The following is a 26,754-nucleotide window of genomic DNA, read 5'->3' on the forward strand; positions in this document are numbered from 1 at the left end:
GGCCGGCCTTTCCTACGTGGGGAGTTAAAGGACAACCGGTACCACATGAGGCTGACTCAAAGGGACCATCCTGTGTAACTCAGATCCAGTTCAGGATGAGATGGAGGAACTTCTACAGTACAATTATGCCCCTACCTTTTCCAAAAGGCAAGAATATTCCTGCCTCTAGTGAACACAGGCAGAAGACACTGGGATTGGTGTTACACATTACAAATTCTTTATTCTGTTAACATTAAAACAAACAGTGAAACACAGCACAGCAAATATTCACAAATCCCAATGTCCTATGACAAGACTTAAAAACAGATCCTGCTGGTGCTAAGGCTAGAGAGCCTAGGTTGAGAGATGAAGTTTCTTGCAAGCAGGGGTAAGGCTGTCTTCAGAGAATCAGTCCATAATGTGAATCTGCTTCCAAAACACAGATCTGGGTTTCTAGTACAGCTCAGTGGTAGAGCAAAAAACATGACAAGGCTGAGGTCCTGACACTCCCCTACTGAATCCAAATTTATTGTGGAAATAAAAACTGGCAAGACTTGGTATTTAGCTTAGCTTCTGTGGTAGCAAATCCCCCCAGTCCGCCTTAGTTAAATGTTCTTCAAGGCAAGTCACAATCCTAACCCTGCCACAGACCAACCTGACACCCACAGCTCTTTCTGTGGCCATTTGCTGAGGTTAGTTCAATTTTATTCAATTTAAATCCTATCCTGAAACGGAAGCTCCAGACCCAACAGCTACCCTTAATCATCAATCTATCAAAAAGCATCTGTGGGGAGAGAGGGAAAGAAGGTGACTTTTCTCCGAGTTATGGGAGCTGACATTTTTCTCTTTCATTTTGGAAACAGAGTTTCTCTGTGTTATAGCTTTTGGCTGTTCAAACTTTGTAATGAGGGTGGCCTTGAACTCACAGGGATCAACCTGTTTCTGCCTTCAGAGTGTTAGGAACAAAAACATCCCGAACTAGCTAGAAGATGACATTTTTAAAGCTTTAAGTTTTAAAAACAAAACAAACTATGAATCTTCAAATAGAAGGTTTCATTAAGCAGATACAGCCACAATTTGGAGCTCTGGGAAAATTAACAATTTTTCCCTTAACAATCTCTTATTGGCAATAAAGAGCCCCAAAAACAGCCTAGGAGTTAAACAGATAGGTATGAGAGAACTTTTATTAAAAAAGATAGTGCTTCATCAAAGAACATCTGAGAAAATCAGACATGTTGCCCACACCTTGAGACAAGGTGTTCTAGGGGCATCGGCTTAGTGGAGTAGCCTAAGGCTAAGTAGACAAACATAACCTGAACATACCTCTAAATGCTGGACAATTCAGGACTGCCAGAGTGGAAGCTTCTAGGTGTCTTCCTTTCTGTCATCCTCAGATCTCTAGCCACTATTACCTTCCTGAGAAGAACCACATCATTAACAACATTTTAAGAAAAAAGTGGCACAGGGAAGCCTTTACTTGGGAGTTATATATCCTTACACATTGACTTTGGGGGGAGTAAAAACCCTGAGTATCTCAAGCTAACTAGAAAAATCCAAGTCTTTAACAACGGTCCCTTTCCTTACCTCTCACAATGCAATGAACTTGATGCACAAAGCTTGATGCTATGGTTTTACATATAGCTGGCTCATCAGCTACCTCCATCATTGGACTTACGGATACCTGGGATGTAACTTGTTGCCACAAAGCATACCACACAGAAGTACCAGACACTAGGGGCAGCTAGCAGTGCAGGGGTATGGGTGAAATCAAGTCACTAAAAGGTTCTAAGCATTCAGACTTGGAAATGGGTCAAATTCTACACAGGGTATTGATAGTGCCCTTCGGACTTAATGGAAGACTCTCCCATGTATGTTTTGCATCCAAGAAGCAAGGCAGGCCTTTCATGTACCACTTTTAAGCCAATTAGCCTAATCGACAAGACAATTTAGGTTGACTGGTTATCATAACCCCAAAATGCTTGGTGTGTACTCATATAGTTGAGAGGACTGTAAGACTTTACAGAATTTAAGTAAGAAATTTCCAGGCAAGATTCACAAAGGTACTCGTTTGGTGCAAACAGCACATACAATCTTGGTCTCTCAGTGATACACAATCATATTAATCCAATGAACTATGATTCAAAGTTCCAGCTCCAGCATGTAAACAGGTATCTTGTTCAGGGTTACTAGGTGCTAAAGTAACATTAACTAGCAGTGTGTCTGGAAGTCTTCAGACCATGCTCACTCCCATTTGTAAATATGAACAATCTTCTCAGTTAAGGTGGCCAAATAGCTGTTCTGATTCGTTTCAAAGGGGCAAATGTCCAAAACAGGTTCATCAGTCTTCAGGTTCTGCAGCAACGAGCCACTGCCAGCATTCCACAACTTAGAAAACAAAAACAGCAGAAATAGAGGTCAACAGTTAGCCAGCGCAGGTGGGGAATATCTGTCTCTAACCGTAACACTGTTCAGAGCCAGCACGCCCTAGGCTGGCTGGAAAAGCAATCCAAGGACTCATGCCTCATCTGAATGCCAGAAGTCTTCTAAATATTGTCCCTTCTAGAGACAGAAAAGTCAATGAGACAAGGCCACTAGCTTTGTCCTCATGGAACCTATATTAGAGAAACATTATCTATTTTAATTATGTGTCTGTGTGGCATACCCATGGAAGAATGTGGATCTCCTGGAGCTGGAATTATAGATGGCTATGAGCCACCCAATTTAGGTGCTGGGAATCAAACTTGGATGGATCCTCTGGAAGAGAACACCTTCCTAACTGCCGAGCCATCTCTCCAGCCATGGGACACACAGCCTAGCAAGTGTTTTATTTTCTAAAAGTGTTACTATAAGAATCCTTGTAGGGCTGGAGAGATGGCTCTTCCAAAAGTCCTGAGTTCAAATCCCAGCAACCAGCACATGGTGCTTCTGGTGTGACTGAAGACAGCTACAGTGTACTTACACACACACACACACACATACACACACACACACACACACACACACACACAAAGAAAAAAAGGACATTGTAAAGTATTAAGAGCAGGCTGGCAGGTAGCACAGTGAGTGGCGTGCAAGCCTACTGCTCAAGATGCCGGAACTCCATGTAAAGCTGGAAGGAGAACATCACACCCCCCTTTAACCCCGGCATTCAGAAGGCAGGGACAGGCAGGTCTCAATTATGAATTTGAGGCTAGCATGATCTATATAGTGAGCATACAACGAGACCCTGTTTCAAAAATATTTTTAAACAGCAAAAAAGGGCGTGAATGGGGAGGGGTAAGAGGGAGAAACTGGGAGGAGAGGAGGAAAGCTGCAACTGGGATATAAAGCAAACTAATAATTAAAAACAGAAAAAATGGTATAGTAAACCACCACAAGACCCTACTTTAAAAAAAAAAAAAACCAGGATCTCAGTATGGAGTCCTGGATGAATTGAAATTCACTACATAAACTAGGTTGGCTTTGAATTTAGAGATCTGTCTGCCTTTGTCTAACCTCCCAAGTGCTGGGACTAGAGGTATGTGCTGCTTTGCTTGGCTTTTTACATGCATTCTAGGGATCTGAACTCAAGCCTTCATGCTAACTTGGCTAATGCTTTATATTTTACCAAATGAACCATCTTCCCACCTTCCTACGTACATTTTGACATATGTTAGGAATCATATTCTTCCCTTTATCTACACCATTAGTTCTTACTTTTAACATGTATGGTATAATCACTGTATACCAACGACAGTCATTGTGTGTACATGTGTATGTAGTTATGTGTGCCCTGCATGTGCATGTGCAAACCACAGGAGAATATGGGCGGGGGGTTGGGTGGGCTCCTTCTGGAATTGCTCTCTTATTACTTTAGACTGGTGTGGTGGAGCCTGTGACTGACTCCCTCATGTATGCCATACGCTTCACATGCTAGGCCCTAAACTCCAAACTATTTTACAATATAAAATAAAATAGGCTCACCAGGGCAGACTGTGATGCTTCATCCCCAGTACACACTAGGACACTGCCATCATTCTCTGGGCTTTGGAAGATGGCACTTTTGGTCAATAGCTTGCAAGTGGGTCCCCCAAGGAAGGTTTGCACAGGAAGGCAGGAGCAGACCGGCTCTCCAGCATCATCCAGTTTGTAAGACATCTCCAACATCACAGTTCGTACAGTGTTATGGCTTTTATCTATGAGACAGAGAATCAGTGTTACCTCGTGGAGCTGAAACAAAAGAAATTAAGTATCTGAACCTGAGATATTTACAAGCTACCTGGGTAGAAAAGCTAAATGCATTAAACCACAAGATCTACAAAACAAATACGGCAACATAGCACAAATGAAATTCAGAAGCCTGGGCTAAGATGAAAAGAATTATCTGCAGTAGGTTTTTCCTAGTAGAGAAACAACTCTAAGAACACACTGGTTTTATAAAATCACTGCCCCCTCTGAGACCCAGGGACTTTATTGTTCAAGTGTCTAATGGTATTTTTCCTTCTTCCCCCCCGAGGACTCCATTATCGAGCTATCACAACAGTTATATCTAAGGTCCTTCTGAGAGACAGATGAGAATGTGAAAACAAAACGGGACCCTAAGCTTTCTATGTAAGCCACAGCCAGAAGCAGCAATTCAACCATTTCCCAGATAAAACAAACACGAGATGATGAGATCTGTCCACAAATGGGCACTCTGATAATCAAACTTGACAAATCTACCCGTCATACATTTGATTACTAGAACCGATTCCTTAGAACCCATTTTTAGTGTCGACTTAAATCAGTGTACACAGATGCTCCTCCATTAGCCAGGCCTGGTGACATGTATCCAGACTGTCTTAGGGGAAGTGAGGGGCCGATGACAGTGGAGCCTAAGTAGTAAACTCGCTTTCGTTCTTGGTGACTTGTTAGGCTGCCCATGACTCACCTACCTCCCTTCCGATCTGGTTGGGGCTCCCTCAGACAGTAACTGTCTAGGCAGGAATGACTGGACTCAGAGCAAGTAAGAGTCACAACAAATTTCCTGAGAGAGACACCTATTTACAGGTCAGAACTTAAGACAAGGGTTAAAGGGGCAAAACCTCACCAAACTGGCCATCAGGAATAGATTCTTTTCTTTAGGTGAGAACAAAACAGACCTCTAAATTAACAGCTGTTAAGATTTGGAGGCAGTGGAGTTTAGGTACCTAGATCGTCCCACAAAGCCACGTTGTCCATCTTAACTTTGTTGGACTCAAATCTGGAACAACTAAAAATCTCATCTGGTGTCAGGCTGTTTCCAGCTGGGGCCTTTTCTTAGGTGAAATGAGGGGCAGATGACAGTGGACTGGGGTGAAGAAATGGACTCAAGGGTAGACCGCCTCATTCTATCACTGTTGTTAGACAACAGGATCCTGGAGTAGTTAAGTCCCTTCCAGAAGCACATGACAGGAAGTTGTCAAATACAGGCTCAGTGGAAGACACGGGAGCCACCGCCACCGTCTTCACTGTAGTACCAAGAATTGCAGCACAGCCTGTCAGCCTTAGAGAGCCTTACCAAAGCCTCCCCTGACCCACTCCCAACCACCAAAATAGCAGGCCCATAAGAACTTCAGAACTCACCAGGCCTGTACGTCACCAGACAGTGTCGGGTGCTGCTCTCTGTCTGAAAGTCAACAAAGCCCCCTGGCTCCAAGGACAGCACATGAGGCTTATGACAAAAGTCTGTCTTTAGCTCCCAGAAGGAGGCATTCTCCAAGGTTCCAGCCAGCACCCCACCATAAGGGAAAGCAGCCACAGCAGCTCTGGGTAAATATGACAGGGATACCAGAGGACATCTAAAGGCAAAAAAGGGAAACCATGACATACGTCCCAAATCCAACATTTGGCTCCAGACCTCATGACCAGGAGTCCTGAGCCATAATCCCAACTCAATACAAGTCAAACAGAAGGGTAAATGTCCTCCTGCACCCTCTAGAAAGCGATGAACCATCTCTATAAGAGAAATAAAGAGAAAATTCATATAATATTCTGCACCTACTTTCAACATAATTGGGACAAGTGGCTGAGGTGCACATTTAACATATCAAAGCGGACCCGGCCTCTACGTTCTCTCAGCATCTCAGTCTCCAACCTCTACTCTGAACTTCCAGTCCAGGGCTTCCCCTCCCCTAGGCGCTTTCCCCCCCATATAACACAAACATTTTGGTCTCTTCCCTTTGTCTAAGCACATGCTTTCTCTTCCTACTTCCCTCTGTCTCTCCCCATGGTGTCCTCCCCTGGCTTTGTTCCTTGGTTAACAGTGAACTTGCCCAAAAGTGGTTTCCCAACAAATGTCTTTACATATACTGGCTTGAACTGGCTCATTTCACTGAAATAACTTATCCAACAGGATACATCAGATGCTTCCAAAGAAACACCCTGTAACAGGCTGGGGAGGTGGCTCAGTGGTTAGGAGCACTGGCTGCTCTTCCAAATTCCCAATACCCACATGGCGCTCACAACTATCTGTAACACTATCTAGTTCCAGAGGACCCAACACCTTCACAGACTTACATACAGGCAAAACACCAATGCACATAACATTAAAAAAAGAAAACCCTGTAACAAAAGCATAGCCTAAAAGTAAATCATATTTTAACTGAGAAAAAAAAAAGACTTGTCTCGTTTTGTTGTTTTTTAAAATAGAATTTCTCTATGTAGCCTTGGCTGTTCTGGAACTGCCTCTGTATACCAGACTGGCCTCAAAGTTTATAGAGATCTGTCTGCTTCTGTCCCCCTGGGATTAAAGGTATGACACCACCACTACCAGCTTCTCCCCGCACTAAGACAAGGCTTTCTCTGTGTGGCCCTGCACTGACTATCCTGAAACCTGCTAGCCTCCATTTCAAATCTGCCTCCTGAGTGTTGTGTGCAATTAGAGGTGTGCACCACCATGCCTGGTTTTGATTAGGTTCATTTCTAAATTTCCTTCTACAAGTTTATGATCAATACTATATATGCTAAAACACCTTTCACAAATACCATCCTACAGACCATGTTCCTATGAAATTGATTATGCAGTTATCCAAGCAACCTGCCCCCTTTCTTTCTCTGTGAGACAGGGTTTCTCTGTATAGCCCTGACTGTCCTGGAACTCAGAGATCTGCCTGCCTCCCAGTTGCTGGGAATAAAGGGTATTCACCACCATACCCAGCCTCAAACTCCACTGACCCTGAAACAGGAAAGTACCAGACCTTAGATTACTGGTGACCTGTGGATACACTGCAAGGAAAGAACTAACATAGTAGCACTCTATTAAGAATGCTGTGACCTACATGAAAATGAGCCATTCGTACCTGGCTTTCTGCGGAGCTAATTCCTGAATGTGGGTATTTGTGTTTCGTAAGTCATATATCAGAATCGAACCATTGGCCAGTCCAGCATAGATGTAATTGCTTTCATCAAGACACCAGCAACAGCTCCAGACAGGACGTCCAGTGTTGTAAGTCTGCACCACAGTATTTGTTTCTAGGCTGTAGAGTTATGAGAGATTTTTATTTTTACCGCCATATATTAAAAAACTATGTATACAACAGCGATCATATTTAATAATAAAGCATTTCACAAAATTGTATTTACTTTCTCTGTAGTTAACAATCACACAGTGAGCAATGCAAGAAAGTAAAAAATGTAAGGAAAACCAAAAACTCCAATTCAATCACCCAGATGCAGCCATTAATAACACATCCCCCCAATCTCCCAGACCTTTAGAAATGCTAGGCAAAGAACCTAGGGCTAATGGTAGACGAGACAAGCCTTCTATCACGAAACTGCATCTCTAGCTTCTCTTTACCCTTACTGTTGTTTTGAGACAGGGTCTCACTGAGAAGCCCTGGCTGGCCTTGAATTCAGTGATCTTCCTGCTTTTGCTTCTCAAGTGCTTAAGTCAAAGGCATGCGCCATCATGTCTGCTGACTTTTTAAGCTATTTTTTAAACTCTAAAATTGTTATTTTTAATAAGTATGAATACTGTTCTCACATGCAGGTCTGTGTACTATATGAGTACCTTTCCTGAGGAGGCCAGAAGGGGTTTCAGATCTTCTAGAACTGAATGGAGTTAAGACAGCTGAAGGCTGCTATGTGTCTTTTGGGAACTGAACCCGGGTCAGACAAAGGGCAGCCAGTGTTTCTAACCACCAAGCCATCTCTCCCATCCTTTGAAGAGCAGTGAGCTCTCTCCTACTGAGTCATCTCTTGAGTGCATGCACATATATATGCATATGAGAATGAGAATACAGATGTATACATGATACTTTGTGTGTGTTGGGTTCCAAAGACAACTTCTGGAGTGGCTTTCCCTCTGGCCATGGGTTCCAGTCATCAGGTTTCTGCAGTAAGTTCCTTTTTTTTTTTTTGAACTGAGTATACTCTAGGGTTCCTCCTGCTGCTGTCTCCTCACTAGACTTTGTTTTTTGTTTTTGCTTGTTTTGATTAAATCACCCTCCCCATTCAGTAGCTGTAGCATACAGAATACCATGTTATACTGAAAATTGGGTAAATTAACTTCTTCATGGCACCAAGGACTGAACTCAGAACACCATGCGGTCCACAACTGAGTAATATATCCCAACCCTTAAAGATCAAAGATTATGTTTGCTTTTTGGCACAGGGCCTCTCTGTGTAGCCTTGGCTGTTTGTGAACTCACTCTACAGACCGGGCTGGCTTCGAACTCACAGAGATCCTCCTGCCTCTGCCTTAAAGGCATGTGTCCCTACTGTCCAGCTCCTTTAAAGAATTCTTAAAGTAAAAGGGAGTAGGAAGGTAGTACCAAAAGAGCAGATCACACTCGGGTCTGGTTTATATTACTAATTATTCAGGGACAGATCTGGAATAAGCGGTCCTGAGCTGTCACTGCAATTCTGTGATGAAACAGTGATTTCCCTACACTATCATCCCCACACGCACGCACACACACACGCACACAAACACACCAGTAAAAATTTTAAATGGAATTTTAAAGAATTAGGACAGCCCAGCCTTTGATGCAGGCCTGAAATACCAAAAAAAGTATTCAAAAAAAGGACAATTACAAGGTCAAGGCCAGGCTAGGTAAACTACTAAAAGCCTCAGAGTAAAAACTAAAAATGGCTTGGAGAGAACCATGACAGAATGCTTGTCTCACACATTCCAGACCCAGGCTCAATCTGCAGTACTATAAAACCCAACAAACATGATTCAGGTTACCTCATATTAACTTAGTGACCTCCTATGTCACTTTAAAATTTTCCTTTTTTGACCAGTCTTAAGCATCTTAGGTTGCTTAGTCATGATCCTCTTGTTTCTACCTTTCAGGGGCTGGAATTATAGGCATCTGCTACCATAACCCCCAGTTTGTGTCTAATTCTCTGTCCTTGTTTATAGACAAGGTTTAACTCTAGTTCAGGGTATCCTGGAATTTAACATGTAGTCCAGGCTAACTTCAAACCCACGGTAATCCTGATGCCTGTCAGGAGCACAAGTGCTAGGATTATGGGTGTTGATCACTATTCAGGGCTTATAGACCTTTATTTCATTCGTTTATTTATTTTGAGATGGTCTCTCTATGTAGCTCTAGCTGTCCTAGAACTCATCATAAGTCAGCCTAAAACTTGTAAAAGATCTGCTTGCTTCTTGATGCTGGGTTTAAAGTGTTTGGCTGTTCATATACTTTTTCAAGAAGATAATGCCTCAGATCAATAAAAAAACTAAGGGCATCATAACACTAAGACTAATACACATTGACCTAGGCCCCATCTTTCCCTTGACTCCCTTACCTGGTTAGTTTAACGGTGCTGTCAAGGGAGGCAGAGAGAAGCAAGCCTTTGGATTGACTGCTGAAAGCTAATCCACGAATCTGCTTGCTATGCATAGGGATATACTGACTGCTTTTCATGTTGGCCGTACTCAACATCTTAACACCAAAGCCTACAAAAGAAGAACGTTAGAACAAGTGCATACAAATCATAGCAAAAAATTTTTTTCGAGACAGTGTTTTTCTGTAAAGCCCCGGCTGTCCTGAAACTTCCTCTGTAGACCAGGCTGGCCTTGAACTCAGAAATCTGCCTCCTCTGCCTCGAGTTCTAGGATCAAAGGCATGTGCCGCCATGCCAAGCACCTTAGGGTTATACTTAAGAAAAATTTAAAAGCAAGTTCCATTTCACATATCCATCAAGAGATAAATGAACAAACACATTTACCAAGTATATATATAATGAAATACCACCCAGCAACAAACTAACAATTTACATAATAATATGGATCTTAAAAACAAAGAAAGTTAGTCTATTTATATACAATAAATAAATAAACATTTAAAAAAGTTTGAGGCCAACAGGGTCTATACAGTAAGACCCAGTCTCAAATAGACAAACTAAAACGAGTCATTTGGACAAATATCAAGCACATTACTTAACAAAAACAGGTAATTCAAAATTCAAGAACGGGAGCAATAAAGAACAGAGACAAGGGCCTGGAGAAACTAAGATGTTAAGTTGTATTTAAGATTCATTTATATTATGCTTTGCCTATACATGATATATACCATGAACACACCTGGAGCCCTCAAGAAGCCAGGAAAAGGGTGGCAGGTCTCCTGGAACTGATGCTGTAATAGTTGCAAGTTGCTATGTGGGTGGCTTGGAACTGAACCCAGGTCCTCTAGAAGGACAGTTAGTGAACTTTACTGCTTTTCACCATCTCTCTAGCCCTAGTTTTGTGTGTTTATCTCTGTGTGGGTATATGCACATAAATGTGGGTGCACATGAATGTGGGTACACAAGGAAGTCAGAAGAGGGAATTAGATGCCCTGGAGCTAGAAGTGGTGGTCATGAGCCACCTAACATTTAAAGCTAAGCTTTAAACTTCAACACTTCAAGAGTACCTACCACTTTGCTGTCTAAAAGGGCAGAAAGAGCTCTTCACCACTGAGCTATCTCTTCAGTTCCCCATTACTGAAATGACTACTGTATTCCTGAAATTCTCTTGTTTGCAATTAAAAATATTACATTTTGCTTAAATTTGAGTTAACCCCTGGGGCAGTTAGTTTTAGTAAAACAGTATGAATAAATCTGTAAGGTAAATGACACAAAGAAGATATTCTTCTCCTTGGGCTACAACAGTGACAACTGACATTTCCATATACCTCCTTTCTCACGTTAACACTGTTACAGGTATTGGTAATTTGTAAAATAAAAGATAAATGGAAGAATTTAAAAAAAATTTTTTTTGGTTTAGGAAGGGCAGTGGGCTGTGCGGCGATTAAAGAACTATTTGTAGCTGAAGGAGACATTTCCTATTTGTTTAAAACAGGATCTCACTATGTGGAGCAGTGGCCTAACTTCTGCCCCAATCTCCTGATGCTGCTGCTCCAGGTGTGTGACAACAGACCCAGCTATTAGATACGGTCTTTCGTTTTGAGACGGGGTCTCTTTATGTAGCCCAACTTTCCTGAAACTTGCTACATAGAACAGGCTGGCCTGCCTCTTAGGTGCTGGGATTAAAGGCACGTGCCACCGTGCCAAGCCACGAAAGGCATCTTTGTACTTGCACTAAATTAGCAGACAGACAGGCAGACAGAGAACAGTGAGTTGATAGCCTATTGTGTCACCAGTCCTTAGCCATCGCTGAGCCCAAGATTCTTCAAAAGGGGAAGAGAATTAAGTAATATATGATGTTACACGCAAAGACGAGGTTCTGAGTTGTTCACCTGGAAGGAAGGAAGCCTGAGGAGAAGGCTGGGATGCCACCAGGCAGCTCAGACCATCACAATATGCCATGATTCGGCAGTTTCCCTTCTGAGATATCGTGAAGGTCTTTTCTGAGCTGTATTTGCGCTGGCTCTGGCTGGAGGGTAAGCAGCTCCCGAACAATGCTTGGGAGCTGCCACACTGCTGCATGGCTGGGTTCTGATGCCGCACAACAAGCTTTTCCAAGTCCTGTAATGTAAAAGACTTCGTAAGTGAACCCCCCTTCTTTGATTTTCCTACTTTTTTTTTTCCATTTTGTTTTCTAAGATAGGGTTTCTCTGTGAAGCCCTGACTGGCCCGGAATTCACAGACCAGGCTGGCCTCAAACTCACAGAGATCTGCCTACCTCTGCCTCCCAGTGGTATGATTAAAGGTATGTGCCACCACTGCCCAGCAAGAATGATTGCTTGATTGGATAAAAGATTACTTGCTAATAACGAAAATGTTACCATGAATCTTAACTGAATTTCACAGAATTTTACCAAGTAACTAAATAATGAGATTTATTAAATATTAGGGAAAGTAAAACTTTAGTGATTGTTACATGTCTGAAGCCCTCAGAGAATTCATCTAAGTATGGTGTTTGGGCAAATATCTTATCGAGATAAACTCAAGTAATATTTAGATTCTTCTTAAGTTGCGAACCCCCATTAAAAGAGATTTATTACATGTAAGTACACTGTCACTGTCTTCAGACATACGATCTCATTACAGATGGTTGTGAGCAACCATGTGGTTGCTGGGATTTGAACTCAGGACCTCCGGAAGAGCAGTCAGTGCTCTTAACCGCTGAGGCATTTATCTCTCCAGCCCCCATTGCCCTTCTTTTTAATTCTGATTCTAGAAGGTTTTTGGATTAGCAAGGACAAACTCACCTGGACACGGCTACTGAGTTTAGTGCACTTATCAATAAGGACTTGAAGCTGGAGCCGGCACTGTGCAGATTCTAACTCAGCCTGCTTCCTGAGCATTTGCTCATTCAGTAAGTCACTAGAAGGGAAGAGCCGGAGGCAGGTGAGTATCAGTAAAGCTGCAGAAGACTTCCCAGCAAGCTGACAGAGTGAGTTCATACTGTGATATGCATACTTTACTGTAAGCATGTCCTGGCATCTTAATAATGCACAACCTGATCTCTCTAGTAGCGCAAGGGACTGAACAGCCAGCTTACTGGAGTTTGGTGTTAAAAGCAAGCAATGGAAGCCAGAAATATGACTTCTACTATAGGATGGAGACTAAAGATAGCCTAGGAAAATGAGGGAAAGAACCAATTCACTACATGAGCTAAGACAAATTATAAAAGATTAAACTTCAATGTTAAAAGACCAAGATTATCTATTGGAGTAAAAGAAAATAAACTGTTGCTGGTTATCACAAAGTATACAAACTAAATAGCAATCAAATTTTAATAGAATTAAAAAGGCAAAAGCTTTAAAAGACAAGGAAGTTGACATTAAGCAAATGCTAACAAAAAGCCAATTAGAATAAATGCAAAATGCATGAATGGGTACAAAAATAATATTGTACAATCATAAATTTTGCATATACTTAAACACAAAAAGGAGAACAAAATTCCACTTGACTGGAAAGCAGAGAAAGTGATATGAAAGCTACAACGACAGGTCTGTCTTTATGAGAAATTCAAATAAGCCAGAATATGGTGGCATATGTTTGTAATACTATTAAATAGAGGCTGAGGCAGGGGAATCACTTAAGCTTAGAAACTAAGAGTCATTCCTGCGCAACAGAGACATTAGTTAAAAGCCAAGACAACAACAAAACAAAAACAAAAACAAACAAAAGAACGCTATGAGGCCTGAAGAGATGGTTCAGCAATTCCAAGTATTTCTTACTCTTGATTTGGAACAGGGTTCAGTTCCCAGGACTGATATGGTAGCTCACACTTGTCTGGAACTCCAGTTCCAGGGGATCTGATGCCCTTTCCTATCCTCTGAGAATACCAGGCATACACTGGTGCGCATATATATTTATGCTGACAAATATCCACCCCATGTATATTAAATAAATCATCGTTAAGAGAGAGACGGGGTTGGGGGGATTTCGGAATCATCCTTGTCTACCAAGAGGAAGGCCAGCTGGACTAGGTAAGACCATGTCTCAAAACAACAAACAGCCAGGCTATGCAACAAAATCTTTGAGTTAAGACATAGGCAGCAATGAAAACTTTGTGCAAAAAGAACACAGTATCTAATAAACCATACCATAGCAGTTGATAATCCACAAAATTAGACCTCAGAGTTAAAAGTCAAATGAAAATTTCAGAGATCATTAGAGGATAAATCTTGATCTTAAATAGTAGAGACAAGCAGAAATAAGAGACTGATGCATCCACATGGAAACAAGCTCAGGCTGTCAGGGGTGTAGCTTCTCAGGAGGCTGAAGCACGAGAGTCACCAATGAGTGGTTTGTTTAGTCTACAAAGTGAGTTCAAGACCAGCCTAGACAACTTAGAAACCATCTCAAACAAAATGCCCCCACCATACTTAAAGAGCAGACCCTGTGCAGGTTGCTCAAGTCGCTCTCCAAGGGAACTCATGGGCTCTAGTCAGTGATCTGACCACTGTCAGACCAGCTGTGACTTTAGAAAAGCAGCACATGCTTGTTTGCTTAGGATTGACCTTTTAATTTTATCTGTGGTGCTGAGATCAAGCCTGAGGTCTCCCCTTGATGCTAGGGAAGCATTCTACCCATGAGTTATATTCTTAGCCATTGACATTTTTTAAAGATTTATTTATTATATGTAAGTACGCTGTGGCTGTCTTCAGACACACCAGAAGAGGGCATCAGATCTCATTACAGATGGTTGTGAGCCACCATGTGGTTGCTGGGAATTGAACTCAGGACCTCTGGAAGAGCCATCAGTGCTCTTAACTGCTAAGCCATCTCTCCAGCCCTAGGACCGACTTTTTAAAAGGCCTAAAACAAATGGCAAAATGCTAGGATTCGAATAAAAACCATATACAAAGGTGACAGTGTGCATCCTGGGACAGCCAAGGAGGGCTACCACAGAGGAAACTTGACTTACAAAAGTGAAACCACGATGTTTTTATTGACATGTGTGCACTTTAACCATTTTTGCAATATCTAACATTATGCTACACAGATGTCAGTTTACTACTTGAGCTAGATTATTAATCATTCTCGTTAAGTAAACCTTGTGTATATCCTGTTTTAAAGGCGTAGGATAACTATACATTTGCACTCCACATCTATAAATTAACCTTTCTCATTGCTGTGACCAAATATCAACAAGAAACACCTTTAGGAAAGATTTGTTTTGGCTCACAGCATGAGGTGACATGAAGGAAGGCATGGCAACAGGTGACTCCATGGCAGCTCACTCACATTTCTGCCAACAGGAAGTAGAGAGGTCAGGCTGGAGTTCGAGGAAGTTAACTCCTAAGGCTCTCCCTGCCCAGTGAATCCTTCTCTGCAGCTAAACTTGGCCTCTAAAAGGTTTCGCAGCCTCTCAAATGGCATCACCACCTCTAAGTATTTAAATATTGATATTCGAGCTTCACTAGTAAAATGTGAATGAACAAATCAGTGACTTTCTCAGTGGTGGGTATTTTAAATTTTAGTCTTTTTCTTTAGAGGAACAGGGTCTATGTGGCAGAGGCCGAGTGGAACAACTTACTAGGCATTTTAGTTTTCCTTTGTTCTTGCCACAGATGGGTCCCAGGGCCGTGCGCAAGCCAGTCAGGTGCTCTTACCACTGAGCTAGGTCTCTAGTCTCAGCCTCAAACTTGTGATCCACCTGCTTCTATCTCCCACGAACATGTCACCATTTGGGGAAAAAATCGTATTGTATGAGAATGTAGGCGACTGTGTGCCACACCACATACGTGTGGAAATCATAGGGTAACGTTACAGGTGGGTTTTCTTCTTTTACCAGGGGTTCTAGCAATCAAATTCAGGTCACTGGGCTTGTGTAGCAAGGACTTGGATGTACTAAGTTCATCACAATGGGCAAGGTGACACCATTTTAATGTTCTTAAATCATCTTTTTCTTTCTTGGTTTGCTTTTCTCTTTCAGTTTTTTTTTGGTGGGGGGGTGACAGGGTTTCTCTTCATAGCACAGCTGTCCCCTTGCTCTGTAGACCAGGCTGTCCTTGAACTTGAGATCCACCTGCTTCTGCCTCCTGAGTGCTGTATTAAAGGAGTACACCACCACTTCCTGGCTATTAGCAACTATTCAGCACCTACAGTGTATTTCATGTGCAAACTTCACTTAACAAATCTTTTTTTTAAGATTTATTTATTTTATGTATGTGTCTTCCGACACACCAGAAGAGAGCATCAGATCTCATTACAGATGGTTGTGAGTCAGCATGTGACTGCTGGGGATTGAACTCAGGACCTCTGGAAGAACACTCAGTGCTCTTAACCACTGAGCCATTGCTCCAGCCCAACAAATCTTCTGAAAGAAGGCTATTTTAAGGGGAAAAGTGGTACACAATTAAACACAGAAACACAGAGAAGTGTGCCAAGCAGGACATGGTGGTGTGCACTGGTGATTCTAGCCCTGGGGAAACTAAAGCAAGAAGATCATTGGCAGTTCCAGGCCAACCTGGGCTAAGAGTAACAGCTAAGACTGTTTCAAAATACAACCAGAACATGAAATATGTTGAATTTTTTTCCTTTGAACCTCAGTCTCATGAATCCTAGGCCGACCTTGAACTCTTGATCCTATTGCCTTCTCTTCCCTAATTCAATTAATTACAAACATACCACCTTGCCAAGTTTATGTTGCTGTAGGGCTTGAATCTAGATCTCCTTACATGCCAGGCAGGCACACTGCCGAATGAGAAACAGCTCAGCTTAGTTTATATTTGAGATGGGATTTTTTTTTTTTTTTTTTTAAATTAAAGATTCACTTTTTCCCCTTAGGTGTATCTGAGGTGTTTTGCCTAAATGCATCACAAGAGGGCATTGGATCCCCTGGAATCAGAGTTACAGGTAATTCTAAGCCATGGTCATGTGTGTGCTAGGAATTGAATCTCCAAAAGCAGTAAATGCCTAAGCAAAACCGCTACAACTGGAAATGAAGATCTTTTATTTTTAAATGTGTGAGTATGTGTGTGCAGGTCTCATGCAGGATAGGTAAGAGCATCAGATGCCCTGGAACTGGAGTTAAAGAAGGTTGTGAGTTGTCCAGTTTGGGAGTTTTGAATGAACCTGGGTTCTTAGCTAGTACTCTCAACTAGTCAGAAAAGAGGATCAGCCTATAAGGTACTGGTTGGCCCAAAAGCTAGACTAAATCAATTCAAGTCTCTTGCCTGAATTTATCCTCCTAAGTGGTTACAATTAATCAATTACAATATGAACATGTCATGCCAGTTCATCATTCAAAACTCTTTTATTCTGCAGTGCTACCAAGCTGCTATACTTCCCAACCCCAGTCTCACATTTTATTTTTAGAAACAGGGTATCTGTAGTCATGACTATCTTATGACTCTATATAGACCAGGCTGGCCTCAACCCCCTCAGAGATCTGCCTGGCTCTGCCTCCTGAGTGCTGGGATTAAAGGGCGTATTCCACCACCACCTGGCTCTAGCCTCACATGTATAATGTTGTATACAAAACAAATCATGCAAAAGGTGATTATATAAGTTATATAGTCTGAGACTATATGTCATTGATTCTCACAGATCCCAAGTCAGAAGTAAGTAAAACCCCAGAGACATAACAAAAGTAGACTAATAGTTTTCTTATCAGACATGCTTAAGGGCTGGAGCGATGATGGCTCAGTGGTTAAGAGCACTGATTGTTCTTCCAGAGGTCCTAAGTTCAATTCCCAGCAACTACATGGTAGCTCACAACCATTTGTAATGGGATCCAATGCCCTCTTCTGGTGTGTCTGAAGACAGAGACAGTGTACTCACATAAAATAAATAAATAAATCTTAAAAAAAAAAAAAAAAGTAAAAAGAACTGGACAGTGATGGTATATATTTGTAATAAATATCTCAGCACTCAGGAGGCAGAGGCAGGCAGATCTCGAAGCTCAAGGACAGCCAGCCAGGGCCACACAGAGAAACCCTGTCTTGAAAAACAAAACAAATAAAACAATAAAAGAAGCAGCAGCAAAGAGACTAGCAAGGCAGTTTTTCATTTATTTTTAAAATGCTCAGACTTCTCCTTCTGCCTTAGGTCCTGGGTATACAGTCTGCCACTGAGCTCTGTCACCAGCCTCACCTTTTCATGCGCTCCTGTTCAGTAGTGTCCAAAGCTCTCAGGGATCGGGCATAAAGGACAACGATGTCACTGTGCTTGGCTTTCTTGTTGCACTAAGGAGTCCAATGAGACACAATCAATATGGTTCTAGGAATTCTGACATAATACAGAGTCCTTGTCTATGGCCCTTACCTGAGGACATTTTCGTGTTTGTCCTTTGAGCCATTTAGAAATGCATCTATATCCAAAGAGGTGCCCACAGCGTAATGCTGAGAGCCGGTGGTCCCCAGCGCTGGTCCACTGTTCCAGACATATTGTGCACGTTTCCCCTTCGTCATCTTCCACAGAGAGTAGAGAGCTGGGCTTCTGGGGAGACAGCTGGACGGAAGTGGAAATGAGTTCGACTACGTACAAAACAGTCTGTGTGCACATCCCCAAATAAGAATGCAACAAGGGCTGGAGAGATGGCTCAGTGGTTAAGAGCACACTGACTGCTCTTCCAGAGGTCCTGAGTTCAAATCCCAGCAACCACATGGTGGCTCACAACCATCTGTAATAAGATCTGATGCCCTTTTCTGGTGTGTCTGAAGACAACTACAGTGTACTTATAAACAATAAATAAATAAATAAATCTTAAAAAAAAAAAAAGAAAAGAAAAGTAATTTAAAAAAAAAAAAAAAAAAAGAATGCAACAAAATTATATAAACCTAATGAGAAGCTGCAAACAATGTTCAATGCCTACCAAATACATGTCATTCTTATTTAATACAATCTCACAAAATATATATTGAATGCCGGGTGCACGGCGAGGTGGAACCTTAGACATTCTAAGCATGTCTCCTACCACCAAGCTTCATGCCGGAAATACTGAATTTTTTTTTTTTTTTTTTGCTGTTGTTGAGAAAGGGCCTAAATACAGAACCATAACAGCTTCTAATCAGATCCTCTCACCTTGAATGCTGGAATTACAAGCACGAACCACCACAGCTGACACACCTTTTGTTTTCATTCATTTATTTACTCATTCATTCATTTATTTCATGTGAGGTTAAAAAGACAACTTTCAGGGGTTGATTCTGTTTACTAAGTGGGTCCCCCAGGGTGCCTCTACCAGTAAAAGACCTACCTCTCTGATCTATTCATTTTGATTTTATGAAATTCTTTGATTCTCTTTCTTTTCCAAAGCTATAGAAAGTGAAGCAAAAACACTCTGGCAACGACAATGAATAAAAAGGTGGGCTCTTTTTACTTTTTGGAGACAGGGTCTTGCAATACAGCCTAGACTAGCACTGAACCATCTGTACCGCAACGCCCCGCCTCAAATTTATGACCTCCTTTCCTCTAACTGCAATTAAGTATATGCATGAATCTACGTGTATATATATGTATACAAACCCCACATACAGAATATAAACACGATCTGCCCAGTCCACATAATGCTATCTGTATGTATGTTTTTAGGGCTGACCAGTTAATACTGGATAACCAATTGGTGAGCTCTTTCTAGGAAAGACTCTCTCCCCTGCATGCATATGTGTGTGTCTACCAATTTGTTTTTATATTCATTGCTGCTTTGCCTGCTTATATGACTGTGTGAAGGTAACATATTCCCTGGAACTTGAGTTACAGACAGCTATGAGCTGCCATGTGGGTGCTGGGAACTGAACCCAGGTCCTCTGGAAGAATAGTCAGTGCTCTTAACCACTAAGCCATCTCTCGAACCCACTTATAATTATTTGTTTAGGGTTGAAGCCTCATTCATTAGTATTCCCTCTTCCAAATTAGCAAATCTATTAACGTTATCTTTGTTCAAGAGGGGTTTTTGTACATGCAAAAATAACCTCACCATCAATTCATACAGCCATAAAATATTCAACTCATTCCAGTCAAAGATATGAGACCATAAAAAACTTGCAAACATAAACACTGATCAATAAGTAATCACTTAGATACTAATTGCAACTAAAGAAACTACTTTTTATTTATTAGGCTGGCATAAACGACTACCTAGTGACACCAAGCACTACTGGGAGATGTGTTTATTTTCCCCAGATGTATCAGCATTTAGGAGGCTAAGATTGGAGCATTGCTACAAATTCAAACACTCTCAGCTACTTCCTGAACCAGCCAGGAATCAGGAGGAAGACCTTGTCTCAATAGGAAAGAAAACCTGACACGCTTATTGTGGCTGCAATAGGTCGCATACATTTCTAAAGACATGCTGGTCACATCTATCAAAAGTAAAGCATCTTTCCTTGACCCCATCAGGAAGTTGGCTAAAATGCTTACTGTGATGGGAAACATACTGAGAGTAAAGCAAGGCTGGTCTGGGCTGCCTAGCAAAACTGAAAAACAAAACATCAGGGGGATTTCTGTGAATTCCAGAACAGCCAGGTCTATACAATGAGACCAGGTAAAGCCAGGACCTCATAGTGAGACTGTGGCCCCAACAAGTTTTTTTTTGTTTTTTAAATCACACTGTAATCACACTCTGTTTAAATATTTATAAGCCTCATTTATACCTGACTTTTTAAATGGTATTTAACACCTTGTTAGGTTATTCTCAAATATCCTTCATGTTTGTTGTCATGGCCGGCAGTGGTGGCCTTTTAATCCCAGAATTTGAGAGACAGAGGCAGGCAGATCTCTTGAGTTTGAAGCCAGCCTGGTCTGCAGACTGAGTTCCAGGAAAGCAGGGTGCAATCACGTGTTGAATAACAATAGCAGGGGGCAATCCGTGAAGCCGCCTCTGAGCTTCTCCCCCACAGAACCTGGAGAGCTTTCCTTTTAACTGGCAGCCTCAGTGAAAGGAAAACCTTACCTTAACATTTAGAAAGATGTTCAAGGTGGATATGGTGGCACATGTTTTCCACCTTTGCATTTATTTGGCCAAGGACAGAAAATCCTGAGTTAAAAGCCAAACTAACTTCAGGTAAGACTTTTTATCAAGACAACATTGGTGTTAGGTTACCTCTTTAGGGGTTGCATCACCTCCTGTGACAGATGTAGCTTCTTGGTCTGCTGAGTTAACTCCTTGTTCTATCCAGTTGTATCCAGAAAAGGGAGCGGGAGGGGAGGTGGGAGGGTGGGGAGATGGGGGGTGAGGGGTGTGGGAAGGGGCAATGTATAAAAGACACAAGTTAGCGATGAGAGACCAGCAGGACAGCATCTCACTGCAGCTGCAGCTACCTATCTGAGTTTATAGTATTTATAGTGTTCTTGAAAAAAAGATGCCAATTCCACCTATTTAACAATAGTTGTTGATTATTACTATTTACTTATTTTGGATAGTCCATAAGTAGGCAAAACCCACAAGTATCCAGCCCTCAATTAAAAAAACAAACAAACAAACAAACAAACAACTCAGGTGTTAAGAGATGGCTCAGTGGTTTACAGCAATGGTGGCTTCTGCTCACAACCATCCTAAATTCAGTTCCAGGGAACATGATGCCCTCTTGGGCAGCAGGCATACACATGAATACAGGTAACACACTAATACAAATAAAACTAATCTAAAGAATACAAAAGCTCACCAAATCTGAGCCCTGTCCCACTGTTTTGTGTATATCCAAATACCAGACAAACCTTAAAGTGTCAATACACTTGTAAAATTCTTTATAATACCACTAGGATTTTTCCCCCTACCATAAAACACTGAATCACTAACACACCTTGAAAAATTAATAGTAATTAATTAACATCTATCTAATAATAGGCAAGCTACTTTATATTCAAAATTCCCTGGTGATTGTACAGTTGTTCTACAGAGCTGATTAGTTCTTGTCCTTTTCACTGTTTTATAAATTCTTCCTCACTCACTTTCTTCCCATATACTCCCTACAATGCCCTACATCTTGGGTTTGGCGGAGGGCTCACCCACGGCACCGCTTAGCTTTCACGTTAGTTTGACCTGGTTTGACACAGAGAGCAGCACAGCCACCATCATGTTCTAGACAACACTGTTCTGGGAGCCAAGCAGGGTGGCAAACATTTTTAATGCCCAGCTACTTAGGAAAACAGGCAGGGTCACTTGAGCCTCAATCCAAGGCTGGCCTTGTCAACTCAAGAAATACCTCATCGACAAATAAAAATAAAATAAGGCGTTCTTACGACTTTAGGAATACGTTAATTCAGGAACTACTTCCATAAGCTCATTCGCTGTCACTTCCATTTGGACTTGCAGGTCTACCCAGCCTCCAAACAATCCTTTCTGGATACTTCATATAATGAGTAGAATCGCAAAAATTATTTATACTGAACTGTTCTCTTTTTAAAAAAAGATTTACTTATTTATTGTATGTATATGAGCACACTGTAGCTGTTTTCAGACACACCAGATGAGGGCACCGGATCCCACTACAGATGGTTGTGAGGCAACATGTGGTTACTGGGATTTGAACTCAGGACCTCTGGAAGAGCAGCCAGTGCCCTTAACCACGGAGCCATCTCTCCAGCCCCTACTGTTCTATTTTTAAGACACTGACATTTTTATGCTTTTCTGTTTCTAAATACCGAAGTTTTCCTTATTCCAGCCTTGGCTTCATTACTCATGCCTGGCTTTAACAGCAGAATGGCTTCATCCTTTTTGGTATGCCTTTGTATGCGCACACATGAAGTCAGCTCAGCCTTGTCACTGCTCCTAAGAAGCCATCCGCCTCCTTATTTATTCCGCCTTCCTTCTCTGGAGATGGGGTCTAACTATGAAACTTGAACTGTGAGCCTCCCACCCATACGCTTCACAGACTACTGGCATGCCGTCAACCACAACGAGCCCGTTCTATATACTAATCTGATTCACTTGCCAATTATTCTCTCAATTATAAAGAATGAACCTAACGAATTTCAATGTTTCCCTGTTCACTACCCAGTTATAACCACTATTCAAGTCATTAAAAAAAAGTTCTATATCTTTAGGACTTGAGAATATCAGGAGGAAAAAGCCTGTATCTGATGAGATACTCCCTGTTTTGTTTTGTTTCAAGACAGGGCCTCACTATGGACCTTGCTGTCCTGGTATTCATTCTGTAGACCAGGAAAGCCCTTGAAGTCAGAGACTATCTGCCTCGGTATCCCAAGTACTGAGATTACAGGTATGCTTTAATCCTAAATTTTAGAAGCAACTTATGATCTTGCAAAATGTATCTGCTTACTTCTATCTCCAAAGGGCTAGGATTAAAGGCAAGCAGCACTATGCTCAGCCTAAATATATAATTCTAGTTGCCGTCATAAAATGGTGATGTCTCTCTTATTCGTGCCAGCCAGATTTTTTTTTTCTACTTAAAAACAAAATCAGGATCTGGAGAGATGACTCCACGGTTAAGAGTACATGCTGCTCACAGAGGACCAGGGTTTCAGTTTCCAGGGGCCATGTGGTGACCTACAACCATCTATTTAACTCTTTCCAGAGAAGCCAATGCCCTCTTCTGACCTCCTTGGTCACAGGCATGTACACGGCACATATACGTATGTACAGGCAAAATATTCATAAACATAAAATAAAAAAATTTTTATATCTAAAAATATTTTCTAAAGTAAAAAGATACTGAAAGAACACAATCTGTGTATCAGTGGGTTTTAAATTTAATCAGGACATGTACTTTAGGGGTCTCTAGCAGTTTAGCACCAACTGCTTAATAAAATTCATTTACATAATACAACACTATACTAAGACTAGAAAGTCTACAACTCAGATGGAATTTATCACTTTTTTCTTTTGAAACAGTCTCATCATATAGCCCATGCTGACCCTGCATTCACAACCCCTCCAAATGATTGTTTGTATTATAGATGCATTATAGACATCTGTGCCAATAATATCGGCACACAAAACTTTAAAAAATACAACGTACTCTCTCAAATGCACCAAAGTGACTAAGGCAATGCTATCTGGTTCTGCCTATTTTGTGTCTGCCCAGTCTTTTTTCAGCCTCTTAGCCACACTTCCACCTTTGGCAACACTTTTTGGACTGTCCGTTATCCCGACCAGGGTCCAGATGTATTAACTGAAATAATTAAATGTTTGTGCAGGCTAAACCATAAAACTAAACCAACTAGAGGAAGCATACATTAGTAACCATTGTGCTGTGTTTAGAAAACACTAAGTTTGTAAAACAGATATTACAAATTTATTTATTCCAACTCCTTCTAACACTGATGTAATCATGTTTTCTTGACTTTTAAAATGATGTACCTCTGAACTTTGGCATCGAGATATATTTTGGAGATGGGAGCCTATTTTCGGTCTGGCCATTGCTAAAGGAGTCTTTCATTCAACAACTGGCTTCATTAGCATGGTTGTTGGTGACTATCTCAGGCCGATCAAAGGGAATGCCATGTGCCATTACGGTGGTTAGAATACAAATCACAAAAAACTAGGAGTCAGATCCAAGTCTTTTAGCATCACCATAGCCAGTAAAGCTTATTTATGCCTTACAGGTTTTAGTCTTGTTACTACGAGTCTGGATGAAGAACAGACCTGGGGCATCAGCTTCAGGTTCTTCTGCCTGGGCAGCAACCTCTTCATTCTCTGCAGAGCTGTCACTGTCTGGATCAGAACTCAACGGTGGGTTCCTAGTCTCGGAATCGGGAGCAGTGGCTGCCGGGTAAGGCTGAGACCGGCTTACCTGAAAGTAGGCATGTACTGGTGTTCTCAACCTGCATGTGAACAAAGACAAAAGAATTATGGCATGATGGACTGCCCACGCAAGAGCAATCGTTGATCGTGTCAAAGGAATTCCTGGTTACCTCAGTCTATTTCCAGGCCGTTAAATGCTCCCACTGAGAGCTGAGTGAATTATAGGGCTGGAGAGACGGCTCAACAGGTAATAGCTGTTGTACTTTCAGAGGACCTGGTTTGGCTCCCAGCACCCACACGGCAGCTCACAACTATCTGTAACTCCAGTTTAGGAGATATGATGCTTCTCCTGACTTTGAGGGGCACTGGGCATACATGTGGTATAAATACACACTCACAGGTAAACAGTTGTGCACTTAGAAACAAATATAACTGGGCTAGGGAGATGGCTTAGTGGCTAAGAGTACTTAATTGGTCTTTCAGACCAGAGAAGCAGGGCTCAGTTCCCTGCCACCACATGGAGGCTCACAATCATCTATAACTAGTTCTAGGGGATCTAATGACTCTGGCTTCCTTGGGTACCCGAACTCTCATGCACACAACTCACAAACCTCCCCACAGACCACCGCACAGACACACAATTTAAAAAAAAAAAATACATATATATTTTTTTTCTTTTAAAGAAAAGAAAAATACCAGATTAGGCAAATACTGGTTAAATATACTTCTTTATCCATTCAATTATAGGATCTTCTAGAAAATCAACCACCAAACAGATCCTATAGAGAGAAATCTCTCAGAACAGGCCTTTCAACAGTACTGAGCCTCCACATGGCTGTCCAACAGTCTGTTTTCAAGGAAACCATGAGCCTGCACAAAGATCAAGAACAGAGAACACCACAAAACTCACCAAGAACCACTTGCTGTTCTTTACTAGTCACACCCTAGATCACTACAGGCATTTGGCTAATTCTCAGTTATGAAAACTTGACTCAGACTTTACTGACTCCCTTACTACTACTCCAAGGAGAAATTTTCCCATAGTCCTATTCCTTTTTTTTTTTTTTTTTTTTTTTTTTTTTTGTCTTGTTTGTGTAGCTCTGGCTGCCGCAGGAACTCAATAAACTGGCCTTGAACTCACAGAAGGATCCTTCAGGCTCTGCCTCCAAAGTGCTGGGTGGGATGTGACACCACAGCCCGGCATATCTGATATCTCTGGTAAAAGTGCTAGCATGCATAAGGTCCAGAGGTCCTGAGTTGGATCTCTGGCTCCAACCCTAAGGAATCTCATAAGAAAATGTGTCCTTCCATCCCCTTTTCTTTTAAAAAATTGGGTCTCACTAAAGAGCCCCAAGTAGGCTAGCCTTAAACTCAGAGGTCCACCAGCCTCTGCCTCCCAAGTGCTGGTATTAAAAGCAAGAATCACTATATCCAGTTTTGTCTTGTTTTGTTTTTTCTACGTTTTTTCTTTTAATAGGCCTGGTCTTAAGGAGCCCTAATTAGTTCCCAACTTGCTATGTAGCCAAGGATGACCTTGAATTTCTGACCTTCCTGATCTACTTTCCAAGAGGTAGCATCAACGGTGTGCACCACCATTCCTAATTCATTGTTGATGGGAATCAAATCCAAAACAGTACATATCTGGCAAATTCTACCACTTGGCTAAGCTCCTTCGCTAGGAGTTTCTTAAAACCAAATAAATCCCCTTTTACCTGTTCTTAACCAAGCTTAGTTCTTCTGCTTATTTTGTTTTAAGACAAGGTATCCTCATTATGTAGACCAGACTGACCTCCAACTCACATCAATCCTCCTGACTCCACCTCCCAAGTGCTAGAATTAAAAGAATGCACCACACCTGTCTGACCCCTAAATTAAAAAAAAAAAAATTTGGCATTTGGCCTGCATGTTTATCTGTGTTCCACCAGAATGTAGTACAAAGGCCAGAAGAGGGTCTTCAGATCTTTGGAACTGAGGTTAAAGATGGCTGTTATGTATCATGTGAGTACTAGGAATTAAACCCCAGTTGTCTGCAAGAGTGAGTGGTCTGAAGTGGGGAGCCATCTCTCAAGCCCACCATCTTCTCGAATTAAAAAACACCTTCGGGACTGGAGAGGTGGCTCAGTGGTTAAGAGCACTATCTGCTCTTCTAGAGGTCCTGAGTTCAAATCCCAGCATGGTGGCTCACAACCATCTGTAATGAGATCTGATGCCCTCTTCTGGAAGACAGGGTACTCACATATATAAAATAAATAAATCTTAAAAAACAAAACAAAAAAACC

The 26,754-nt window shown here is 41.7% G+C and overlaps 1 protein-coding gene across 1 annotated transcript in view; it reads right to left on the reverse strand.

The window, feature by feature from the left end:
- Window positions 1–260: 260 nt before the first annotated feature.
- Window positions 261–26,754, reverse strand: part of RFWD3 (ring finger and WD repeat domain 3) — a 30,628-nt gene continuing 4,134 nt past the window's right edge. The window contains exons 3-13 of the mRNA XM_080937376.1: window positions 24,377–24,555; window positions 20,873–20,940; window positions 18,094–18,279; window positions 17,923–18,014; window positions 12,582–12,696; window positions 11,667–11,895; window positions 9,736–9,886; window positions 7,278–7,454; window positions 5,563–5,777; window positions 3,943–4,154; window positions 261–2,364 (exon numbers count right to left, since the gene is read on the reverse strand). Of these exons, the coding sequence (XP_080793502.1) occupies window positions 2,221–2,364; window positions 3,943–4,154; window positions 5,563–5,777; window positions 7,278–7,454; window positions 9,736–9,886; window positions 11,667–11,895; window positions 12,582–12,696; window positions 17,923–18,014; window positions 18,094–18,279; window positions 20,873–20,940; window positions 24,377–24,555 (1,768 nt within the window). The 3' untranslated portion in view covers window positions 261–2,220. The remainder of the gene's footprint in view (window positions 2,365–3,942; window positions 4,155–5,562; window positions 5,778–7,277; window positions 7,455–9,735; window positions 9,887–11,666; window positions 11,896–12,581; window positions 12,697–17,922; window positions 18,015–18,093; window positions 18,280–20,872; window positions 20,941–24,376; window positions 24,556–26,754) is intronic.

Source organism: Micromys minutus (assembly GCF_963924665.1).
Source record: "Micromys minutus genome assembly, chromosome: 24".
Classification (NCBI taxonomy): Eukaryota; Metazoa; Chordata; class Mammalia; order Rodentia; family Muridae; genus Micromys; species Micromys minutus.